At 33.4% G+C, this 16,804-nt stretch overlaps 1 protein-coding gene and 1 long non-coding RNA gene across 2 annotated transcripts in view; one reads left to right on the forward strand and one right to left on the reverse strand.

The window, feature by feature from the left end:
* The window catches only part of ADAMTS19 (ADAM metallopeptidase with thrombospondin type 1 motif 19), a 228,514-nt gene that overhangs the window by 43,982 nt on the left and 167,728 nt on the right, over positions 1-16,804 (forward strand). The window contains exons 3-6 of the mRNA XM_072840880.1: positions 2,403-2,568; positions 9,151-9,323; positions 10,979-11,062; positions 11,730-11,887. Of these exons, the coding sequence (XP_072696981.1) occupies positions 2,403-2,568; positions 9,151-9,323; positions 10,979-11,062; positions 11,730-11,887 (581 nt within the window). The remainder of the gene's footprint in view (positions 1-2,402; positions 2,569-9,150; positions 9,324-10,978; positions 11,063-11,729; positions 11,888-16,804) is intronic.
* LOC140641292 (uncharacterized) overlaps positions 1-16,804 on the reverse strand; it is a 34,019-nt gene that overhangs the window by 5,853 nt on the left and 11,362 nt on the right. The gene's annotated exons all lie outside the window — the stretch shown is intronic.

Below are 16,804 nucleotides of genomic sequence, written 5' to 3' on the forward strand. Positions count from 1 at the left end.
CCGAGGTCTTCAGTTCATACTCAAATGTTTGAGTGCTTTGATTTATTATGGTTATGCTAATTAAAATAAAAATAAAAATTGTGGTGAACATTTATTGAGTGATTACCCACTATCAGATCCTTTGATAAGTGCATTACATCACTTATAAGTGCTTTTCTTTCTCTCTCTCTTTCTCTCTCTCTCTCTTTTTTTTTTTTTTTTGATAAGTGCTTTTCAAAAGTGAATGTTTCAGAACCCTATGGAGCACTTGTGTAGATTAAGTCACTGTATCTTTCTCAGAGTTACTTAGCTAGTAGTATGTTATGATCCAAATAATCTTAAGTCCAGAGTTACTTAGCTAGTAGTATGTTATGATCCAAATAATATTAAGTCCAAAATCTGGCTTTGGAGTCATTCAATTTTATATGGTATGCAATTAAATTTTATTTGGTTTATTGTTATAAATCCAACTAATATAGCCTTTTGAAAGAAGGTATCAGGTTATAAATTTATGATTTAGGGAAACTGAGCATGTTTGCTTGAGATGTTCTGAGCATCATAATACTTATTCTTTTAATCATCAGCCACACTGTCAGTTTTATTAGTCAAACTTTGATACTGACTGAACCTCAGAAGCATACTGATACACTGATACGTGTTTCACGTATCTTATGATACGTGAAGAGTAACATTTTCATAGTATTATATAATGTGATACCCTCCACCCTCAATCCATGTGTAGATGTGCTATATCTTAATGACTATTATTTCAAGTTTTAAATATTTGCTATTGCCCTTTTTTTCTATCAAGGGAAGATTTTGGACTTCTTGTAATTACTTCAAAATTCACTGTAGTTTTACATCAGTGACAATGAGCACATGTGTGGAAACTAAAAGAATTCATTGAAATTCATATTAAAATTACCCCCCAAAATGGCTCAAGTATATAATACATGCTTGATATATTTTACAAGAATTTTCACAGTAAATCGTTTTTTCATTATCCCCCACCCTCAGTGTGTGTGTGTGTGTGTGTGTGTGCGCGCGCGCGCGCTCTCACAAGTATGTCTAGGAAAGAGAAGGAGAGGGAGAAGAGAAGAGGACAGTAGATAAAGGTAGGTAGTGGAACTGTTGTTCTAGTACCTGAGAATTTTATTAGTGTTATAAAAATTCAATAAAAAAGGTATCTTTAGATTTATTCTTAGGATATAACATCAATTTGATATAGAATAAAGTGAAATGGCATATTGACAATCACCTAGTATTTCTGTAGAGAAGATGTAATACACTTTAATGATTAAAACAAAAGAAAGAGTCTCTCTGTACTTTTAAGGAAAACATATCTTTTTAGTATAGATTTAATTTTTCTTAATATTCAGTTTAGAAGAATCACTGTATCTGATGAAGTAAGTATATTATTATTATGCAAGTTCTATGTGGGTCAAATTAAAATGAACTATATCTAATTTTTATATAATTCAAACCAGAATGAAGAACTTTGATAGCAGATTTGGTATGAATATTGCAGGTTCTAAGGGATTATTTCTTTAAAAATGTTGGCTAGAGTTAACAGAATAGTCAAATATATGCATTATATATATTTTATACATGTAAGATATATATATATATTACAGTAGAGTAAAATAAAAAATGGAAAGGTCAAGTCATATGTTCTGTGTGGAATATTTTCCTAGTTAAAATATAAATTTATGTTCTAAAAAAGGAAGGAAAGAAATGACTAGGCTTAGCCTCAATATAATAAAAGGATACCTACTTGTTATAAGTTCTTTTCATTGATAATAACTGTATTTTACAGTTTTTAGCTCTCTGTCTACAATTGGCTAAGTTTAAAAACATGGCATGTGAAATGAAACATGCTTAAGTAAGTGATGATTCATTTTTTTCTGTAATTTACTGTGCAAAGGTGTTAAAAATGTTTAGTAGAAGGCTTGAAGAATAATTTATGTAATAATTTCAATGCCATGTCCCCCACATTTGCTTTGATAGGTTACATGAATTACTTTATTAAATAGCTATTGTCAAAAAGTTAGACTACATGGTGCGTGCAATTAAAAACCGTATTGCTCTTCTATATATGCCTACGTGTAAGTGACCCCATGGGTCTCCCAAAGTGAGCCTTTAACGTTCTAGAATTTTTACTATGCATCTGTTGCTGGCATCTAGCCTCCCACCCACACAGGCTCAGTTTAACTAAATGAAGTTTATGCTAGTGCAATAAAGTATGTAAAGATGAAGTAATAACATGGGAAGACAGTTACCTTATTAGTGGGCTTGCTGAAAAAGCTTCATTAAAATGTATGCACATATGTGAAAGAAAACAGAGTGTGTATGAGTAGGAGAGCCTAGATAGTAATTTATCCAAATAGTATTTCTTACATATCTTTTTATGTTATATATTCCAGATGGGATTTATACAGCTCAATGAGGACTTCATATTTATTGAACCACTCAATGATACAATGGCCATAACGGGTCACCCACACCGTGTATATAGGCAGAAAAGGTCCATGGAGGAAAAAGTCACAGAGAAGTCAGCTCTTCACAGTCATTACTGTGGTATCATTTCAGGTAATGCCTTCTCCCAGAAGAGTTTAAAAAATATGCAATGTGAGATGAATACATTAAATTTTTTTTCTTCCTTTCTGTCTGTCCGTCTGCCTGCCTATCTGTCCATCTGTCTACTAGTTTTATACTTTCTCAGAGTGTCGAATCTCTTCTGGTTAATAACAAATATATTTATTTTAGACTTTCTTCTAGTCTTCTATGAAGTGCTACATTTTAATAGCATAAAAATGTGACTCCAGGAGGACTTCAGAGATTAACATATAACATGCCCTGTATCTCTCTCAAGCTGTGAAGTGTTCCTTGCAGGATGACATAGTTCCTTGAAGTGTTCTATGCACTGGCATAGAAATGACATCAAGAGAATTCCTGATCTCCTGAAACCAAATACTGTGAACTCATGGCCTTATTTTAGTCCACCTCTTTGAGAACATCATAGATATCTCTTTTCTTTGACCAGATGCCTCTTCTATTTCTTTCTTCTTCTTTTTTTTCTTTTATTTGGCCCAAGTAAAAATCCTATTGGAGGTTAAAATTAACAGTGTGATAGGAAGAAGGGTAAAGATTTATTTCTTTGAATTTTATTTTCAGTATCAAAATACCTTAAATCTGGACGTTTCAGAAGCTCATAAACATTTCCAACCATCAAATCCTAGTGTGTTTGTTTGCCTGCCAGGTCTCTACCAAAATAAAATGGGGCTGACTGTTTTGTGTGCTTTCTTCCTTCCTTTGACAGAGATCTCTATGATAGCAAGAATGGTAAGGAAAATGAATGATTTCTATTACATAAATAGGACCTGAAAGTCATAGCCAACACTCAGAAAATAATTTTAAGTATCTCTAGGAAAAATTTTAAGATACCTAATCCAGACATCTCAGTGAATATTCACTGATAGAAACATTTCTAGTTAGAATCTGAGGAAATATGAATTTATTCAAGGATTTTTGTTAAGACATAAAAAGTTGACTTGCAGATTTAAAATTAGGTGTTAGTATAGTTAGTATAATTTGAAAAGTGGTTATGGTATTTGAGGCTAGTGTAGGTATGTGTCTTGTGACAGTTGGTTGCACTTGCAATGGCCATAGGATGTTCACATCATCGCTTACTTAAGGGTGTTCTGGTTCAGAAAGAATTACAGTATATTTCTGTTTAAATATATCTATTGCAAATTAACCTGTGAGTTCTTTTTTCTTCTGTGAAAGTTCATGGTATCAGTCTCTATGGGAAGCATCTTCAAAAGGAGTTAAGTGAATCTCTGTGGCACACTATTCACTGTACATGGTTTAGTCAATTTGAGTGAGACACATTCCTCTTCTCTTTTCTAAGAAGTAGAGGCACAAAGGCGATAAAATTGCTCAACAGAAGTCATAGCATTATGACCAAGCCAAAGAAAGTCTCTTGTGTTGAGAAATGATTGCAGCAACAACAACTTGGATTTAGTCCTTTTAAGGAAATTGTCTTATATGAGTTATACTAAAAATCTACGCTGTGCAACTTTCAAATCATAGTAAGTTCCAGCTGTTCTAATTACTCATGTCCAGGATGACACAAACCTGGCTTTGTGTGCCATAGTGCATAGAAGAAAGATTTCTAGAAAATTCTTAATTTTAATAGGTTTATAAGGCATAAATACACATTTTATATTTGGCAAACATTGCTCATAGAGTTTCTAAATTTTTTTTTAGGCATGACTGTTACATGTTAATTGATCGATTTGGGTCAGACACTTGTGTGCAAGGAGTATTAAGCTCTCATTTAGATGATTTACTGAGTTTACCTATTTTCAGACACTTTTTAAAGGCTTAGAATTTTAAAAAATGGTTTTGAAATTAGCATTATGTGAAATAAATGTTTGTACCTCTTAATCCCCTTCTCCTATTATACTCATCTCCCACACCCCTTTCCTCGGCAACCACCAGGTCATTCTCTATATTTATGAGTCTGTTTATAGTGGGGTTTTTTTGGTTGTTTTTTTGATGTTTTGTAGATTCCACATGTATGTGAAATCATATAGTATTTTTCTTTTTCTGACTTAACTTACCTTAGCATAATGCCCTCTAGGTTCATCTATGTTGTCATGAATTATAGCTGAATGAAAGTCCATTGACTATATATCACATCTTCTTTATCCATTCGTTTTTCTAGAGACACTTAGGTTGCTCCATATCTTGGCTATTGTAAATAATGCTACAGTAAACATAGGGATGGGTATATCTTTTCAAGTTTTCACTTTCTTTGAGTAAATACCTAGCAGCAGAATTACCAGATGATGTGGTATTTCTATTTTTAATTTTTTGTACAACCTCCGTACTGTTTTTCTACTTTTGCACCTTAGTTTCTTTATTTGTACAGAAAGATGACTAGTCCCTCATGGGGACATAGAGCTAAATGGCAGCTCTTATTCTTAAGAGGCAACTAATGTCTTATTTTAGACAAACTAGTAAGTGAGTAATTATAGTGTAGTATGACAAGAACACTGGCAGACACAGCACACACAAGAAACCAGGCTTTGGATATCAAGGGGTTGAGCTGCGAAGATCAAGTAAAACTTATCCTGACTACAGACTTACATCTCTTTGAAAAAGGGAAACAGAGTGTGTGGATTATGATAACAGACTTTGGAGTCTTTGCCTGTGTTCACAAACTTATGCTACCATTTTCTAGCTGTGTGACATTGGAAAATGTACTTTTTCTCTCTCAAAAGCTTCATTTACAGCAAAATGGAAATAGTGATACCCAAACCTCAGGGCTGTTCTCAGAATTAAATGAGATTGTGTGAAAATGAAAAACTTGTATGAAGTTTTTAGCACATGTTGTTAGGCAGGGAAGAATTGCGGGCAAAAGGAGCAATACATGCAAAAGTATAAAGGCAGGAGAAAGGTAGTCATGAACTAGATGATGAAGGGACTTCATTGTGTGTGCTATGGTAAAGACACATTGGTGACTACACATTTTCAAATTTCTTTGCTAACTGAAAGTGTATGGTATCAACTATATTGTTTTTATACATACCTATGGGTAGAAAATGGTCTCAAGATTTGAGAGACAATGAAGCCGTCAGAGAAAGCAACTTAATAAATAGATTACTTCAAGATGCATGATTCATACACAGTGATTAACCTGTATGATGGAATCAACCGTGAAGTTGAGATTCTTAAGAAACATTCTAGAATGTTCCATGTACTCTATTTACATATAACATGCAAATAAGGATGTAGCACACTGATAAACTGGAGCTAACACAGCTGTTGCTAGCTGGGGCAAAAAAGTAAACTTTTTTCTCTCTCTTACTTTGTCTATTCATCATTCTTGCTACAGTTCAAAAGCCCCTTACTTTATAATTCTCCTTTTGGTTTCTGCCCTTCTTATTTTTCTTGCATCTCCATACCCTCCATGGGTATATCTTCATCCATACATACACCCCCTAAATGTAAGCATTTCCTAGGGTTTCATCCTTTTCTTTCTATTTCTTGCTCCACAGGCTTTCCTAAGGGTGATATAATCCAAATCCACAGGTTCAACTTCACTTATACATTGATTACTTCCAATCCCCACTTTAACCTTTCTCCTCTCAGGTGTTTAATCATTTGTACTCAGTTGTCTCTCAGATACTTTAGACTTAATACATCTAAAGCTGAGCTCATCATCTTCCTTCCCTCATTTCTCTCCTGATATCATCCACCATCTACCTAGTTACTCAAAAAACTAAACAACCTCCCACCCCCACACAAACCAAAACAAATAAAAACAGCAACAAGCAAGAGTAATTCTAACCACCACCCTTTTCTTCCCCTACATTTGATTTGTTTTACTGTGATGATGTCTACTTCCTAATATTTTATCCATCTTCTCATCCTTTCTGTTCCTACCATTGCATGATTTTGACATACAAGGTCAGTGACATATTCATGTATGAGAGCTGCGTATATATTTCCCCCTATAGTTTATTTGGTGTTGACCCTGCCAAGACAAGTCTTTTCATCTACTTGTAGGAATGCCTGCTACTAAATATTACGAGTGTCTATAACAATATACTAAGTGTAGGTAGGTTTGAGATTATAATTGAAGAAACTACAGAATTCATTCCTCATTGTCATAGACCTCAAGATACAGATAAAACCAATTTCCTATGTTGTCCTTCATCAAGGACTTTGGTTTTAATTACTAAATATGGATCCATAAAATGTACTTTTAACTCTTATGATCCTGTTGCAGACAGCTACTGTTTTTTTTTTTTTTTGTGGTACTTTTATTAACTTAGTTAACTGATTCTACTTGATATATTGGGTAGAACTTTGTTCATTAAGTAGGTTTTAGTCTGGATCACTGCTAGAAAGAAAATGAGAAAGCATAAATTATGAAGACATTTCAGGACAGTAAAATTTCCAGCAATGGTAGTGACCCATTTCACATTAGATCTCAGATATAACTCAGCTGGGCCTAGGAGTCAGTGATAGAAGGGAACAAGTAGTTCAAAAACTCAAGGTATAAATCCTGGCACCATGAAAAGAGGGGAAGAAAGGTGGAATAGATAGTATGCAAAGTAGAATGGAGTAGCCTTGAATTGAAATGACAAGCCAAGACCATAGTACCTGGAACAGGTGTCAAGGAAAGCAGTTTATTAGAAGCCACCATGATGGACTAGAACGATGAGAATACATACTTTGAAAATCAAAACAAAGTTAGAAACACCCAGGAAAACATGACTAATTGAACATACATGTTTACCTCGTGGAACTCTACTAAACACTTATGTTTAATTCTAGGGATACAATAATTAAAATTATTGTAAAGAATATAGTATAGATATCGGCTCACAGGTACAAGTTCGGGAAAAGAGGTGGTAGCAGTTTAATGACATCAGTAGAATTTTGGTAAATGACAAGGAGCAGAACAGATAATCACTGATTTAACAATGGATTGTGGAGATGGTTGCTGAATTATAGACATTTATTAGGACTAGTTGAATTGTACACTTCAATGGGTACATGTTTTCTCATGTACATTATATCAATAAAGCTGTTAAAATAATAAATTCATTATTGAAATGCCACATGCATGTAGGTACTACACACAAATGGTGTGTCCAGCTGCTGAATTTTTCCAAAATGAAGATTACCATATAGTTAACACTTAGATCACAATACAGTAATTATAGCACCAAAGATGTCCCTCTTATGCCCATTCCCAGGCACTAATATCTCTTCTTCCAAGATATTTACTACCCTGACTTCTAACATCACATCTTCCAAGTTTTTATGTTGCTGCTTTTGCTGAACATTTTATCTGTGAGGTTCACCCATGTTTTTGCACATTGTAGGTGTTGGTTTATTTTCCTTGCTGTAGAACGTTCCATTGTATGAATAGGCCAAAATTTCTTTATCCATTATACTATTGATGGTTATTTGAATTACTAAGAATAGTACTACTGTGAATAATTTGTACATGTGATTTGCATGCATTTCTGACGAGTATGTATTTTAGATCATTGATCATTCATTGGGTATGCTAGTGCTCAACTTTGGTAGTTACTGCTAGCCAGTCTTTCAAAGTTTATCCTAATTTAAACTCCCAGCCTGTATGTGTGTAGGAATTCCATTTGTCTCCACATTCTTGTCAACACTTAATATAATCATCTCTTTATTTTAGCCATTCTGAGGATTTTCATTAATTTAATTAATTGTGGTTTTAATTTGCATTTCCTTGAAGACTAATGAGACTGAGCACCTTCTCATATGCTAATTAGCCATTTGGATGTCTTTTTGTGTGTGTGAAATGGCTGTTCAAGTCTTTGGCTAATTTTTCAGTTGGGCTATCTGTTACTGATTTAGAATAGCTTTTAATTTCTTTATTATGTAAAAGTATTGTAACTGTCTTCTCCCACTTGGTGGCATGCTTTTCATTCTGATAGAGGCATGTTTTAATAAACAAATTTAACATTTTTATGTAGTTAAATGTATACATATGTTTATTTCTGGTCACTGCTTTTATTTGGCTATGTTTGAAGAAAATTTCCCTAAGGTTATAACTTCTGTGTGATCCTGATAGAAGGCAGAACCAAGTGTTTTGTAACCCATGCATAATGTTTTAGTAATTAAGGGCCTCTGCCTGAATTGAGATGTGTGAGGCAATCACTTAAGGTACTTTCTGCAAGTAGACCTTTATTTTGTCACTGATTTCAAAAAGAAAATTGTGATTTTCTTTAATTGGGGTATTTTATTTTATTTACTCTGTACTAGAAATTTTATTAATGCAATCTTATTATAAGACATCAACAACACTAGAAAGTAGGTGCTGTTATTGCTCACTTTACAGATGAGGAAACCAAGGCTGAGCGATCTTAGTTTCCCAAGTGGTTGAGCTAATAAATGGTAGAAGTCTGGTCTATTTGATTCCAAAGTCATACTGAAAAGCCAGATGCCCTCTTAGATTCCATGTGTGCAGGAAACTTGTTTTTGCTCACCTTTGTATCATCAGCATATTTTGGTATTTAATAAATGTTTTTTAAAATTATTGAGGAAATGGAAATTTTTTATTTACTTTGCCAATCTGGAGTCACATTGGAAAAATCCATTTCTCTATTGCAGATAAAGGAAGACCTAGATCTAAAAAAATAACAGAAAGTGGAAGAGGGAAACGGTATTCATACAAATTACCTCAAGAATACAACATAGAGACTGTAGTGGTTGCAGACCCAGCAATGGTTTCCTATCATGGAGCAGATGCAGCCAGGAGATTCATTCTAACCATCTTAAATATGGTAGGCAAACTTTAAAGTGCGCTTGGAATTTTTTCAAGAAAACTCTAAGGAAGAAATGTGTGAGTATAATGACATTCTTTAAAAATTAACTCATTACTCTTCCTTTCTTTTATTGACATCAGTAAAAAAAATGCTTTGGATATGTCAAATTGTTCCTATCTCAAAAGAGATATCAAATAATAATTTACATTTTCTAGTAAAAGAAACCATCCTTATTGTTGATTTTGATGTGATAAAACTCTGTTATTCTTTTCTCTCTTTTTTTATGCCCTTCTTTTCATTCTCTTTTATAAAAGGCTTTTTGCTGAAATTAGAAATGTTATATTTTTTTGTATGCATGGCCCTACCCAAAGTATTATACATTATGAGATGGAAGAAAAGTAGAGATTGGTAATCCACTGAGCTCTTACATAGGTATGTAAAATTTGATGTCAGATATAATACTAGTTTATGAGTAAGACATCATGGCAGATAGCTAAATTTTTAAGTATCTGGATCACATGTAGCTAACCTCAGTTGACAATTTCTGGACTGCAAAAATCTAGTTTGTACCTAGCATCTTACATGTTTACCACCAAATGAATCCTTTGACTTAATTGCATACCCTGTTGATTAAACCTCCTGCCAGGCAGAATTAGGAGGTTGGAAGGAAGGAAGGAGATTCTTAGGGGAGAAGGAACATAAAAGCCAAAGGCAAATGTCCATTTCTGATTCCATTACCATATAAGGCAGGGTAGGAACTCATGATTCAAGGGTAAATATATGATGCTTCATGAAATCCCATTTTTACTCATTTAAAATTCCGTTTTTACTGTTTTTTGCTCATTTTTATGATTTGGCTTATTTGAGCAGTGAACAGATTTTCCCACACTTCAGTCATTTCTATGTTCAGCTTGCTCCAGAACACTCTACCAGCATTCTCTAACAGGGTAGACTGACATAGGCTGCCAGCTTCAGTTTCTTCTAAGTAGTTCTAGATCTGAAAGCAGGGGTTTGGTGTGTCAGTTTTACGTTCTATTACAAATTAAATAAATACTAACTTTTATAAAAAATCAGGGTACCACATAAAAATTCACCTTGCTTTCCAGCATTGCTACACACACCATGCTTTGGGAAAAACAGTTATAATGAGAATCTGATACCATTAATCAACAATGGCCTGCAAGCTTGTCTTCCTGAGTAGCATTGAAGAGAAGAGCTTTGAAAACCTTTTTCCTTTTTGGCAGCTAGCTTGGGGAGAGAAAAAAAATACTCCAAGGAATGAATCGGGAAGTGGGATAAAGCAGGCTCAGTTTTCAGGACTATTTCTCAGAAGAAAGGAGGACACTGGCATTTTGTGGTCTTAAGAGAAAGTCTATGGTTTAGTTACTAAAATGCTTGTCTTCAGTATTGTGAAAGCTCAGCCTTCCCTCTGTATCTACTGAAATGCCAAGACAGTCAAGGCTGCGATGTGTATCTCAGAAGGCTAGATCTAAATTTCTTGGTATTTAAAATGAATTACCTAAGTTATTCTTGCCTACTAAGCTTAATTTTTAAATTACTTAAATGTTATAAATATTTCAACTAAACCGAGACTTCTCCCATGTCTGGGCTTTAAGAAAAATAAATATGGTTTTCAGTTTTATTATAGGATTTTTATTTTTATTTGTTTTTAGGTTTTTAACCTTTTCCAACACAAGAGTCTTGGTGTGCAGGTCAATCTTCGTGTGATAAAGCTTGTTCTGCTCCATGAAACTCCAGTAAGAAAGTCTTGAGTTTTTTGTTCAGTTAAGTGGGTGAGAAGTTGTGCTCAGGTACTTTTAAGTAAAGTGAATGTGAACTGAAAAATCCAGAAATAGCTACTAAGTCACTTAAACTATACATGAAACTGGCCTTTAGATTTGGTTAATACCTCAGTTTTATTCTAAAAATGGAATGTTCATAGTTTCCAAGGTTCCTGACAACAAAACCTTAACTTTCCAAAATGTAATTTTTAAAAGTGATTTTTAATGACAGTTTTATTTTCTTATTTAAACATGTGCTTTTGAAACCTTTTCTTATCTGTAATTTATTTTAAATAGAATATTCTGTGGTACTGTTTTAGTATACTACTTAACTAGAACTTTGGAAAACATTTGGTCTTAAATTGTAGAAATAATTAAGTTATTTAAGTCTAAAAGTTCTGCATTCTTAATACACCTCTCTTCTTTTTCAGAATAGCATGGAACAGATTTTGTAGTTATTGTACCCTCACAAAGTTTCAAGATTTTTAGCTCAGGCTAAATTAATTCTGAATGTCTTCCAGGTTCTAATTAATGTTGTTATGGTCAGCAGTCTGCTTTAGTAATTCATGATGTCTCTGGAGTTTTTCATTTTTTTGTATATCTGAGAATAATTTGCCTTAAAGTGAAATATCTTCTTTTGCAGGCAGATCTATATATTGGGCACCATGGAGAGAAAATGCTAGAGAGTTTTTGTAAGTGGCAGCATGAAGAATTTGGCAAAAAGAATGATATACATTTAGAGATGTCAACAAGCTGGGGAGAGGATATGACTTCAGTAGATGCAGCTATACTTATAACAAGGTAAATTTTCCAAAGCCAATTAAATGACATTCCTAATTCGATGGCTGTGCTGTTAATCGGATTAATTTCTTCAGAGAGTGTTTTTATTCCGGGGTTTGTGTTCCAAAAAACTTTTGGCATAATGATTTTTGTCATCTCCCTCAATTCATAATAACTGATTTTATTAAACAGGCACATTTTGGATGGCATATTGACAAAACTTTTGGCTAGTTAATTAAAAAAAAAAATTCTACTCTGTGTTTGATAGGAAGACATAGCCATTGATGATAAGTAAATTTAGTGGAACTTCAAGATGTTGAAACTACTCTGTATGTTTTTCAGTCATCACCATATGAATAAAGCAGCCAGTATGTTAAACTCAGCAATAAATAAACTCTGGTACCATCTGAGAAAAAAATTTCAATTAAATCTCTAGCTAATTAATTTTTGGCTGCATTGTGAATGTCTGTACTACTAACAAACATTTGTGATGCAGCGTCAAGAGTAAGTATGAAAAGGTGAAATAATGGGCAACAATACACTCTATATGAGCACTCTATGTTAGTAATCATAAATTTCTTGCTTAGGACTATTAAAAGTGAATAGTAATTCATTATTCCCAGGCAGTTTAATTTTAGTATCAATAGTATTCACATTTCACATCATGAATACCAGTAACATCTAACCATGATTTTCTGTAGTGGATCTTTTGAATTCATGAGAGCTTCTTGTTGCTGAATTATATAAAAACGATTCTAGTTATAAATCATGAAGGTGAAAAAAATCTATTGCAAGAACACAGATGGGCTTTCACTCACTTCTAGCTATGTTGGTGTGCCTACTATTGGACTTATACAATAAGCAACTAATCAATGCTCTAATCCATTGGAGTATGAGCAGTGCAATTGTACAATCTCTGAAAGAAACGAAAATTTATTAAGTGAGTGCCACAGTCAACCCAAATTTCTGCCTGGGGACAGTTATTTGACTGATACTGCAAGTTGGAATCTACATAGAGCACCATGATCGATCATGCTGAGGGTAACAAAGATGAAGGTTTTCTGCAAGGAATGGTGCCAAGAAGTCCATGTGCAGATCATCTGGAAGTACTTTGCAGGCTGGTCTGAACATGTATAGATAGAAACTTTCCAAATGCATCAGAGTGCTACAGCTACAGAGTTTAGATTTTTAAAAGACACTAGGAGTTGAGAAGATTCAGGCCACAAGAGTGGAGCAACCTTTTTAATACCTTGGTGTCACTCCTGGTATCTAGCTGGGAAAATGGAAACGTTGAGCTTTCATAGTAGGGAACTTGATCTAGGGAAATATCTACTCTTGACCTACCCTAACAAAGCCTGAAATCAGGCACCTTTATGATATTTAGGGAAGATAGAATTTGGAGGTAGAATCCCACCAATTTATGAAAGTTTGGGAATTATCTTGAGCTTTAGATAGATCCTCCCTACTAAGGAATAAACTCAAACCTCACTAAGTGCAGAGTGACCAGCCAGTAATTGAACTGCCTTCTGAAACAAGAGTTAGCAGTCTTTAGAGGAAGATAACAGAATCCCGAATCTCCATAACATATCATCTACAATCTCTCAAACGTAATAAAAAATTAGCCAAGCAAAGAAACATGAAAATATGACCCATGGTCAAGGAAAAGTAGTCAATAGAAATTGACCGTGAGATAGATATTGCATTTACTGATCAAGATATTGTAGTTGAATCTCAGCAGAAGAGAATGAGAATGGGTAAGAAAAATTATTTGAAGATGCAATGGCAGAAACTGTTTCCCAAACTGATGAAAAAAAGAACCTTTTGGACCTAGGTATATCATAGAAAATGAGAGAAAACCAAAGATACAGAAAATAAGTTTTGAATTCCCCTATTACACAGGGGAAACAGTGTTAAGATCGATGACTTCCTATCAGAAAAAAAATGAGTCCAAAAGACAGTAAATGGTACCACTAATGTATGGGGGAGAGGGAAACCCTATCAACAAAAATTCTCAATGAATTTTAAGATTTGAGAAAGAGAGAAACAGAAAGAGCTGATGGGGGAAAGGGAGAGAGAGAAGCTCAAGCAGACTCCTCACTAAGCATGGACCCTGATGAAGGGCTCCATCTCACCACCCTGAGATCATGACCTGAACTGAAATCAAGAGCCAGACACTTAACTGACTGAGCCACCCAAGTGCCCCTCTCAATGAATTCTTTAATATGTCTTCTTAATCTATGAAAATGTATGTACACACATGTACACAAAAAATATACAGCTAACATCATACTTAATGGTGAAAACCAAATGTTTTCCCATTAGAACTGGAAGCAAGGCAAGTATATCTACTCTTACACTTCTGTTCAGTTGTACTGAACAGATCAGAGCCTGTATAGTAAGATGGGAAAAAGAAAGGTATAAATATTGGGAAGAAAAAGTAAAAAAGTGTTTCTTTTCACAGATGATATACTTTGGTACAAAGAAGATTTTAAGAGATATAGTAGTAAAATTGCCAGAAGTTATAACTGGATTTTTCAAGGCCACAGAATATAAAGTCAATTTATAAAAACAATTTTATTTACATATAGTGGAAATGAACAGTTGGAAAAATTTTATAGTAACCTCCCAAACCATAAAGTATATGAAAATAATATAACAGAAAATGTGTAAAACTTCTAAAATGATACCTACATAAGCACTGCTGAGAGAAATTAAAGATCTAAATAAGGGTTTTTATTTACTGAAAGGCTTAATATTATCAAGATGTCCATCTTCCCCCCATTGTCTGAGACTAACTATAATCTCAATGAAAGTTTGATGCCAGCTTTTTTTTTTTTTAAGAAATTGACAAGCTGATTCCAACATGTATTTGGAAAAAGGACACACAAGAATCAAAACAATTTTGTAAAAGAAGAATACACTGGGTGGGCTTACATTATCTGATTTCAAAACTTGTTATATCTGGTAGTCAAAACAATGGGGTTTTGGCAGAAACTTAGTGGTACAGATGAATGAAATGAAATAAAGAATCTGGAAATATACATAGACATATGTGGTATTGACTCTCAAAAAAACCCCACCAGTATAATTGAGTGATGGGAAGATAGTTTACAATGAAATGGATCTACAACAACTGGAGACCCATGTGAAAAAAATGAATCTCAACCCTGCTTTACACCTTGTGTGATGGTAATTCATAATGCAACATCAAAAGCTATGTGAAAGGTACACCTATCAAACTCTTAGAAAAACAACGTCAACAACAACAATAAAAAAACCCAGAGAAAATCTATGTGACTTGGGGAGGATGATAATTTCTTAGATAGGATACAAGGAAAGCACTTATCAGAAATTCTTAAAAATAATCATTTGGACTTTTTCAAAATTTGGACCATCTTATGTCCAAAAGACATTGATATGAAAATGAAAAAGATAAGCCTTGGATTGGAGAAAATAGTGGCAATATATCTGTCTACCAAAGCATTTGTATCTGAAATGTAAGATATGTGTGTACATATATATAATATATAAACATATAAAACTTTAAAACCCAGTAAGAAAGATGTACAAATAGAAATGACCTGTGTTTGCTCAAATACTAGCTGATGATCTTGAATTGATTAAATGACCTCTCTGAGTCTCGTCGTCATTGACAAAATGAGGATGGTGGTACTGGTAAAGAATATAAGATATCTTGTGTTATATGGTAGATCTACCGTACAGTGAATTTGAATAATTTTACTGCAAACAAATAATTGTATAAGATCCTGTGTAGACTTTTAATCATGTGGAAGACCTACTATCAGAAAAATATTTATTGTTATATTACAAATGTTTTTATAATTTTGTCAGCTCATAGTTAAAATTCACTTTCCTTTTTTATAAAATTATAATTTTGTAACATTGTGTGTCAACTACACTCAAAAAAATTTTGAAAGAATTGTAATTTCATCCCACATTATCTTAATACATTTAAGAATCATTTGTTACTACTATACGTATGCTCTAGAACATTTTATTTTGTCTTATCTTACATTGCTAGGGAAAGCTAGTGACAAGAGAGGTAAGAATGGTTAGTTAAGAGTGTGGCTTTTAAAGCTTTATAACATAAGAAAAAAATATTGGATGTAACATTCTTTTTTCAGAGCTTTGAAGAGAAAAATGGTATTAGAAACAAGGAATACAATTAAAGTTACGGTATTGGTAGGGCAAGACAAAACTTGCATGTAGAGAGGATGATCCTAATATTATATATATTTTACATGTATATGGTTAAATACAATGTATTTAGTTATATGAATACATAGGAAATAAAACTAGAGAAATATACATTAAAATGTTAACTATTTTTTGAGTAATAAAAAACATCAAAAGGCAAAAAAACAATGTTAACTATAAGTAGTCCCAGATACTGGGGTTATAGGCTAGTGTTTTAACTTTATTATTTTATTTCTCAAATTTCTATAAAAAATATATACCATTTTAATGAGAAAAAAATAAGAGTAATCAAATTATGAATATCCTCTTTAGTCTCAGAAGCAATATTTTGAATACCTAACAACCATGAAAAGGAAGATAGATCTCGTCAGGTGAAAAGTATATAAAGCCCAATTGTGGTTAATGCATTCTGACATGGTTATTTCTAAGGTATCTTTTAGTTATGGATCAAAAAACCAAAGCTTCATTGTCTATACAGGATTTCTGCTCAAAACCCAATGCAGAAGGCTTTTTTGAGGGGTAAAATTTGCTATGGTTTTGCTAAGCCATTTCCTGTTTTATGGAAAAAAAAAATCTTTGTACACCTCTTCAATCCTGAATCCTGTAGTAGAAATGTTGACTTTAATTTTTTGTATTCTGATAGCGAGGACTTAAAATAGGGTCTAATAGATAGCTTTTGACTTTTGGATTGCATTAGCAATAAATAGAAATAAAATGGAA

The sequence above is a fragment of the Canis lupus genome, chromosome 10 (assembly GCF_048164855.1).
Source record: "Canis lupus baileyi chromosome 10, mCanLup2.hap1, whole genome shotgun sequence".
NCBI lineage: Eukaryota > Metazoa > Chordata > Mammalia > Carnivora > Canidae > Canis > Canis lupus.